We start from the raw sequence: 8,845 nt of genomic DNA on the forward strand, positions 1-8,845 counted from the left end.
TTGCGCTGAAAGTTGGCATGTAGGTAGGCACCCACTAGGCACTGCATATCCATGTGCCAGAGATGGGGTGCTGCTGCACGTGCGCACGTGCAGGGGTCGTTTCCAGATCTCGAGAACGGCTGGACCGATGGCGCTCAAATTTGGTACACGGTTAGGGACCGGTTAGTAGGGTGCCGTGCACAAGTCAGTTGGGACCCATTCTGCACGTGCGCACGTGCAGGGTGCCGCTTCCAGATCTCGAGAACGGCTGGGCCGATTGTGCTCAAATTTGGCACATCGCTAGACACCGGTTAGTAGGATGCCGTGCACAAGTCAGTTGGAGGTACCCCCTCGAAATTTCGCACGTGCAAGGCTCACCCTCTCGCTCGCTCCGTTAGTCGCCCCAAAAGGCGCTATACTGGTGTATAAGAGGCTAAGAAATCGGTAAAAAGTTGGTATTTCCCTCATTTTCCCAAGTTGGTTTGGTTTCGGTATTTTCTCGTGGTTTTGGTTGGTATTTGGTTTGGTATCGGTATTCCGATTTTCCGTAATTGACATCACTAAACATAACTATGCTAGTTATTTCTGATTGATGCTGACATATAGACAATATTAATAAACATGGACATATATTTTAGCATTTCGAGCAAAGCATTGATAAGCAATCGGAGCGCTGACGGTCCAAGCGAGTATGCTTTTGGGTGCAAATATTATAAGTAGGTACTTACGTTCGAATGAAATAGTCTTTCGAATGGGACAGCTGAGATGACCGTCACGAATAGTATACAAATGCCACAGTAAAACAGGTTGCGTAACTGAGGCCGTCCTGGCTGTTGATGTTAAGCTCTGACTTACCTTAATAATAAATAATCTTCGAAGTGTGTCAATGTAGGCGTAAAGGCCTGGCTACACTATGCGTTTTCTTCGTGCGTTTTTTGCGTGTTTGCGTGTTTTGCGTGATATCGTTCTAGAAAAAAGAAGGATATTACGTTTTTGTGATGTTTTTCACCTTAAATTTTAGTTACACAAGAGTTATATTAGCTTTTGTATATAACCAAAGTAAAAATTATATAGTTTATAACTTTTTTCCTAGAACGATATTACGCAAAACACGCAAACCTGCAAAAACGCACGCAGAAAACGCATAATGTAGCCAGGCCTTAACACTTATACACCTATCATCTAGTCGTGAACTATTCATGTATGATTGCATACAAAATAATACTTTGAAGTATCTCATATCCATGAGGAACGCTCGTTCGGAGGACGGATAGGAATATAATGGTAGGTAATCTTCTCGTAAGATTAATTAAACGTTAAGCCTTTGCGAAATATAATGCTGAAAACAGAACGCTTCTAAATAATCAATTTTGTGTATCGTCGACCTTTCAGCTCTGCCAAAGTTCGTTAGTGATTCCACAGAAGGCGACATGATTGCTTAAACACTGGTGAGGTGCTGGCGGCATAGTGGTCTGAATCACTTTACACTCGTCACTTTGTCGTTTAATTAGTTTGTTTGATGACAGAATAATTTGAGGCAATTCTTATTTTATTAATTGAAATCAAAAGCCTCTTGCGGTAATGATACGCCCTAATTTTATTACAGCCTTTTTCAGATAAATGTGTTACATATGGTACAACTTTTAACCAGCGCCCCACTGGGGCTGCGTATAACGCGCCCTACTGGCGGGGAGGGGGGCTACTCATAGCCCCTCTCCTAACTCCCAAACTACTGGGCTGATCGTCAAAACTCAAACGATGTCTGATAGCCCCGTAAAAACTGGACAGCGAAACCTAATTCCATTGACCTTGAGGTCACCGATGACGTCAAAGGTCAGGTCAAAGTAAAAATTATCGATGTTTGGCTTGTTCACCGTTTGGGCTCTGCCCGCCGTCCTACAAGCCAGATCAGGCTCATTTTTGATTTACACACTCGTGAACAGATACTTTAGATACCCTGATGGTACCAAACTTGTATTTTGATTTTCAGGTCAGGAACAGGTCATCACAGGTCACGGAAATCTTAAATCATGCATTGGTCACGTGACATATGTTTTATCATCAATTTAGGCCATAGATTTCGAATTCGATGTCGTTTATGTCATTCGAGATCATTTTGAGTTGAATTTAGCTTAGGTCAGGCCACTTTCAGGTCAAAAAGGTCAAACCTTAAGTTGAAATTTTTCAACAAAAAAAGTGTCTATCGGATGCAGTTTGAGCTCAGGAACATGATGGTCTAGTTTAGTTTAGTTTAGTTTATTGACAGCATCATCAACGGGCATAGAAGGCCCAATTACAGATGAAGTCGAAGGTTAAAAATGCACTTAATATGCTGACACACAAATAAATACACGTATAAAAACAAATCAAATCCGAGCTGACGATGGTGCTAGTAATATTGGTGTACGATGTCAACCACGTTTGATGTCAAACCATGATTGATTTGAAAAAAACTATAATTTTGAATTTTTTGCTATAATGCATATAACTTGTATATTTTAAAGATATCTGGCTACAACTTGCTGGAGTAAATTAAGTGCATGTGCTCTATTACATATATACCACTTTTTTTCGAAAAGTCAAAACTTTTCGAAAGAACGATATAAACATAAATTTTGAATTTTTTATGTATATTTTTTTTCTCAATATTTTCCAAGTTTTGAAGGCCGAGATAGAATTTGATAGCGCAGTCTATTCGGAGTCCTCTCATGCAAAGAAATTTGATCTAGCTTGAAAACTGAGCTCTTGAGAGCGATTGCCGTGGTTCAATGTTTTGCGTCGAAATCGGACGAACATGACGTCACTCTGACGTCATTTCCGGCGCCCTATGGTAGCTACGATGTTCATATTTTGACATAAGGTGTCAAATTGATGCATTCGAAGGTACTAAAAGTTTGGCGTCGATACTTTTAGTGGTTTAGAAGTTATTCCAGAAAAATGAGAGGGGCGCCCCATTGCCGCCCCCCCCCCCCAGTGGGGCGCGGGCTAAAGGACATAAATGTTTTCATGTGTGATTTCGAAAAAAAAAACGCTAATTGACATTTAAAATGAGTCCAGTTGAATACCAAGTTCGATAACTTAGGTCACACAGCCACCTTATTAGCACTGTAGCAGAAAACTGCCTATTATCGATCGTCACCCACGCCACGTTAATTGCCTGAGTTCTAACCCTGGTGACTGCTAGCCGTCGGACGAGGTGTCGGGCCGCCGTCACTCGCTGTCATCCTCTCTGTCCGTCATCAGGGTGTCCCCCGACAGTCACCGGGGCGTCACCGGTCGTCACAGCCCGTCACCGGCCCACACGTCACCAGACGCTCCCGCCGGCGCCGCCGCGCGGCCGGAGGCCACCGGCCCGGCGCCGCGCTCGGATCGAGTCTCGATGTGGGGCTGAGCTGTCCAAGCCACGATATCCATCTGGCTCCCTTCGGGTCAGATACCATCTGCGCCAGTGACCTTCGCCCGCGGCCGGAGCGGCTCGACCGGCCGAGAGCGGCCACCATTCTTTGCGCCGCGCCGGCCGCGACAGTCGCCGCCGAGCCGCGACGTCCACCACGTGAAATATGGGGCGGCACGCTAAACGAAAGGCCATTTATTTGGCGCGCTGCGCGGCCGGCCCCATTGGTGGTCACGTGGTGAGTCGGCCCGCCCCGGCGGCTCTCGCTCGGTCAGTCGTGTCCACGGGCAGGCCACGACAGAGAAACGTAATCCCAGTGTTTAGCGGATTTTCGTAACACGACCTCCGTGAGCGACGTCGAAGCCAGAGTCTGACGGTGTTCCGCATAAATTAGTGGAGACCTGTGCTATAAAGTATTTTCCAGCTCAGCGAACACTTTCAGGGCGGCCGTGACGATTTTCTTTCAATTTTCTCTCGGTAATGTGGGCCCCAGCTCCGATAATTTCAGAGATCTAGTCGGCCGTTTCAGCTGCTACACACAAGAAGGGCGAAACATCCAAGAAATCTTAATATCTGGCTTTTGGTGACGATATAGTTGGCAAAAATTAGTGGAATAGGAGGAATAAGTTTATAATTTGTTTACCGTTTTTGGGGAGCACCGAGCGGAATCAAACTTGGTAAAACTAGGTAGGTTATGGCCCTGGGTTATGGCTACGATTTACGAAGAGTTATGCCACCCTACAAATCGGCTAATGAAATAAAAATAACGCACCGGCTATTGGTAGACGTTATTTCGGGCAGGTGGGTACTATATCTCCACAAACATGAGGAAATTAGATAATATTTTCACTTTTCATCTTGCGAAACGTGTAGCGCATGTGCCCATCCATGTGCTCCAATTTGGCCCAAGGCAAGCATTCCCAAGGCAAGCAACTAAACAGCATTCATGTAACGAAAAAAAAACGCATACATATGTCCAGCAGCATATTTATTACGTACAAAAACCCATCGAGTATTCGAGCAGAGATCAAAAACTCAAACGGAAATGCTGGATGGCAAGTACACTGCTGGAAATGATGATCGCAAACATGATTAATAACATCCCATTTATAACCAATCCCGATCTGGCAATCATCTTCGCTCGTCAAAAACACGAAGACGCTGGCAACAGTTATTGGCACAAGTCAAATATGGGATTGGGTATGAGCACAACATTATGGGGATCAAAACTATGGCACACGCGTCCCTAAATGGAAGTTCTTATCAGGCCCTTCAATCAAGGCTGTCCTTCTCTTGCACGTGGCGCATGCCTCGCATTTTACTCGCGTCGGAGCTTCCACAATCCACAAAGCTGGTTGAAAATAGTTCATGAGAGTCGCCAGTATGGTCAGCGATAAAACACTGCAATGTTTTCAAACAACCGACCTCGGCTACGTCGTGGTACAAACCCGTCCTGGCAGTGAGCAGCCCGCTCAGGTACAAACATCTGCACACACACTTACAAACACCGTGCCTGAGTTTTCGCCAATCAGTGAACAGGCCTCTCATTCGCGCTCAGCAAATCTCCTGAGCTTGCCACCGCGTGCGAAACACTCACGTAAAACCCTGAGTCGCTCACTGAGTTCGAACCTCGTTCACTCGCACAACAAACCCCTGAGCTCGTCACTGAGAAACCCCTGAGCTCGTCATTGAGATGAATATCAGACCGCCTCGACACCGGCCGGCCTACCTGAGATTCGTCTGAGATGCGTAGGAACTTGGCACATGTCTTTTCCAATGAGATGCACGCGGTCGCTCTCTCTATCACAACACAGTTATATACATGGCACTGAAGCAGAAAGCGTTTACTCTCTGCCCTCTATAAGCGTCCCTGAGCTGTTCGATAGCGGCGCGGAAGTCCTTCAAAAGCTCGGCTGCATCAGATGGCCGTTGCCGTTGACGGCGCCGTTCAGACCGCCGTTGATGCTGCCGTTCATATTGCCGTTCATATTGCTGCCGTTGGCGACTCCGGAGAAGGCCGCCGGGGGCGGGGCGCCGAGCGGCGACCACTGCTGGTGCGGGCTGGCCGCCGGCTGCGGTGCGCCCTCGTGGGTCGGCATGTGCTTCTCCATCTGATCCTTGCGGATGAAGCCCTTGCCGCAGACGTGGCAGATGAAGGGCTTCTCGGCCTGGTGCGTGTAGCGGTGCCGCTTGAGATCGGAGAAGTGCGTGAACTCCTTGTCGCAGATGGAGCACTGGTGGCGGCGCCGGTGTGTGCGGTCGTACTCTGCGCAGCTGACCTCTGGCCGGTGCCGGCGGCAGCACTGGGCGCACTTGGTCTGCCGCTCGCCGCTATGCTGACTCTCGCGGTGCAGCTTGTAGTACTGCAGGCTGCTGAAGCGCTTGTTGCAGCAGATGTAGGGCTCCTCGGTGCATTCTGAGTCCTCAGAGCTCTGCACGCTGCCGCTGGCCGAGCCCGGAGACGGAGCGTCCTCCGACTGCTCGCCGTTCTCCTCCCCGCCCTCCTGTTGCTGCTGAGGCTGGCACGGCGACTGCCCCGGCTGCTGCTGCTGCTGAGGCGGCTGCTGAGGCTGCTGGTGGTGGCCGAAGCCGGGCAGCTGCTGGTGGTGTTGCTGCGCCATCGATTGCTGCTGCTGCGCCATCGACTGCTGCTGCTGCGGCGACGGCAGTGGCAGGCCGGCCTGGCTATAGACCGGCTGCTGCGCTGAGTACGAGCCGAACCCTCCGTACGAAGCCGCCGAGCTGAAGGCGCCCAGGAAGCCGGCGGGCGCCGGGTTGGGCGCCGCCGACACCGACACCTGGTACTCGGGCGCCGCCGGCGGGTAGCCGAGCGGCTGTGGCGGCGGCGCCACGATAGGCGTCGGGCTGCCGAGCGGCTCTGCCGGCCGGCGCCCGAGCTCGCCCGGCGCGCCGCCGCCCTCCTGCAGCGGCGGAGTCATTGGGTACTGCGGCGGCGGCGGCCCGCTCGCCGGCGGGAACGGAAGGCCGTACATGCGCATCCCCTCCGGAGGGCCGGACGGCATGGTCACCAGCGGGGGCACCGGGGCCGGCGGCGGCGGCGGGGCGCTGTCTCCGAACGCGGCCCGGGAGCGCGACTTACTCTTGACGCTGGGCGACGACTTCTTTCCCTCCTTAGTCTGCCGATGCACGATGGTGTTGAAGTGGCGCTTCAGGTGGCCCATGCTGGTGAACTTCTTGTCGCAGACCTCGCAGAGGTAGGTCTTGGGTCTCTTGCACTGCTGCGGCTGGCCGGAGCCGAGCGTCTTGTCACTGCCGGGCGAGTCCGGGCCGGACGGCGGGCCGCCGTAGCCCGGGAACATGTTCGGCGGTGGCATGGCCACCTGCAGACCCGGCGAGCCGTAGCCGGGCTGAGGACCCTGCTGCTGCTGTTGATGCTGCTGGAGCTGCTGCTGATGGGCGTGCTGCTGCTGCTGCTGTTGCTGGAGTTGCTGCTGTTGTTGCTGATGGTACGGCGGGATCATGGGCGGCGGCGGGGTCGAGTTGAACTGGCCGGGAGCGGGGCCGCCCGGCCCGTAGGACGGCGGCAGGTGACCCGGCATCCCCGGGTGTCCATGCAGGTGTCCCAGGTGAGCCGGCAGGCCCGGGTGGCCGGTCAGACCGGGCGGGCCGCCGTAGAAGGGCGGCCACCCACCACCGGCCGCCGGCGTGTAGAAGTGCACCCGGTTCGAGTCCAGGTCGAGGATCTCGGCGCCACTCGTATCGTCGTTGGGCGACTTGGACGAGTGCCCGCCGTAGCCGCTGCTGTCCGGAGTCGGCGGGAAGTGGCCCTCGCTCCAGCCGCCCGTCTCCGGGGGGCCCTGCTCGTGCTGCGGCCCCGGCCCGGGCGGCGGGCCTCCGGGTTGCTCCCAGTACTGCGGGTAGTAGTGTTCCTCTCCGCGCGCCATGTGACCGTTCTTGGAGTCGGCCGGCGCCGGCTCCCACTCGGGTCGGCCGCCCTCGGTCGGGAACGGCTGCCGCTCGGGCGCCGCCGGCTCAGACGCCGGGCCGGGACTGCCGCTCGCCGCCGCCGCCGCCGCCTTGTGGTGATACTTCTCGTGCAGCTCCTTGGAGGTCTCGTTGTTGAAGTTGCTGCCGCACAGTTTGCACACGAACTGCCTGTCGCTGGTATCACCACTCGGACCGTTCATGCTTACACCGCTGCGCCGCTCCGCCGAGACGAGCGAGCGCGCGCGCCGCCGCCGCTGGCGCCCGCTCTTCGCGACTGTCACCGGTCGGCGAGCCCGCTCCGCGCCGCGGTCACCCGACCCGGCTCACTGGCCGCACTCTGCGCGCTCACTCGCTCACACACGTGTCACGACCGCGGCGCGCGGCTCTGCAGATGTTTGCTATCGGCCGCCGCCAGCACTACCGAGCCCATGTGTAGTCTTTTTGTGCGCGGCGCTCAACTGATCGCCTGGCGCTCCGGCGGCGCCGCCAGCGGCCGCGCGTACCTGTACACAACTCTCGCCCTTGTCGACTGACGAAATCCCAAGGTCAAAGGTGGTAATCGCGTCCAACCGGCGACCGGTCAGAGATTTTACGAGGCTGGGGAATAAAAAAGAACATGAACTTATGTTGGCTATCGGCTTCTGAAAAGCCGTTTCGGGCAAATAGTATTTTGAAACATTATCTAGCAGGCGAAAGTTATTTCCCATGAAGTTTGCGCTCACCCCTCCATAAAACACTCGGAATGCGAGCGGTCGGTCCCTCGCGAAGTTAACTTCCCGCCAACCGGCTAAGACGTTCCATACAAATCACGCGGCAGAGGGGGAATAAATTGGAAGAAGCGGGGATGGGGGCAGTAATGTACTGCCCCATGGACGCCAGCCGCCGGCCGACCGGCCACGCGCAGAATTCGCCTGAAAATACGAAATGGCGGCGCTTAGCCCAGATGACTATGCATTTGGCGAGGGACAGGTCGATGAATTTTCCTTTTTTACGGCACCAGTCGTGCCAGAGAAATACAAAAAGAGGAAAAAATGATGCTCAGCTTCAGCCTTATTGCTGACCGTCAGCCATCGCTAAAAACATTTATCTTAGGGATTTCAATTTTCAGTCACTCCCTAGCATCTTGCACAACAGTTCGAATTAAATAATCACGATCGGTTCATGGCAAATGCATCTGCACATACGATTCCAATCTGTCTGCACGACCATAGCTCGGCCGGTGAACTCTCGCACCTGCTGTTCCCTTACACCTGCTGGACCATTTGGCCGTTTTATCATCTGCCCGGCGCTGTACCGGCGCTCGTAAACACCGGCCATCAGCTCCCAGGTTTACGTAAACAGTCTGACCGCCGCGGGACCTCTCCCACACTAACTAAACACACTCCGGCATAGGCGGCGGAACGGGGGGGGCACCGGGGCACCGTGCCCCCCCTTGAATTCTGCAAGGGGGGCACCAATAGCAAGGTGCCCCCCCTTAAATTTGATGTACCTATTAGTACCAGGGGCGGATTCGGGAAAACTCCA

At 53.6% G+C, this 8,845-nt stretch overlaps 1 protein-coding gene across 1 annotated transcript; it reads right to left on the reverse strand.

The window, feature by feature from the left end:
• Positions 1–4,344: 4,344 nt before the first annotated feature.
• On the reverse strand, positions 4,345–7,835 carry LOC122391902 (trithorax group protein osa-like). Its single transcript, XM_043386228.1, has one exon. It carries the CDS (start codon positions 7,519–7,521, stop codon positions 5,275–5,277), a length of 2,247 nt encoding a protein of 748 aa, XP_043242163.1. The 5' UTR covers positions 7,522–7,835; the 3' UTR covers positions 4,345–5,274.
• Between the last annotated feature and the right edge of the window lie 1,010 nt (positions 7,836–8,845).

The sequence above is a fragment of the Amphibalanus amphitrite genome, unplaced genomic scaffold (genome assembly GCF_019059575.1).
Source record: "Amphibalanus amphitrite isolate SeventyFive unplaced genomic scaffold, NRLGWU_Aamphi_draft 000460F_arrow, whole genome shotgun sequence".
NCBI classification, from domain to species: domain Eukaryota; kingdom Metazoa; phylum Arthropoda; class Thecostraca; order Balanomorpha; family Balanidae; genus Amphibalanus; species Amphibalanus amphitrite.

Excerpts from the sequence above, each read along its gene's own strand:
- LOC122391902 (XM_043386228.1), bottom strand. The coding sequence starts at position 7,521 with ATGAACGGTCCGAGTGGTGATACCAGCGACAGGCAGTTCGTGTGCAAA.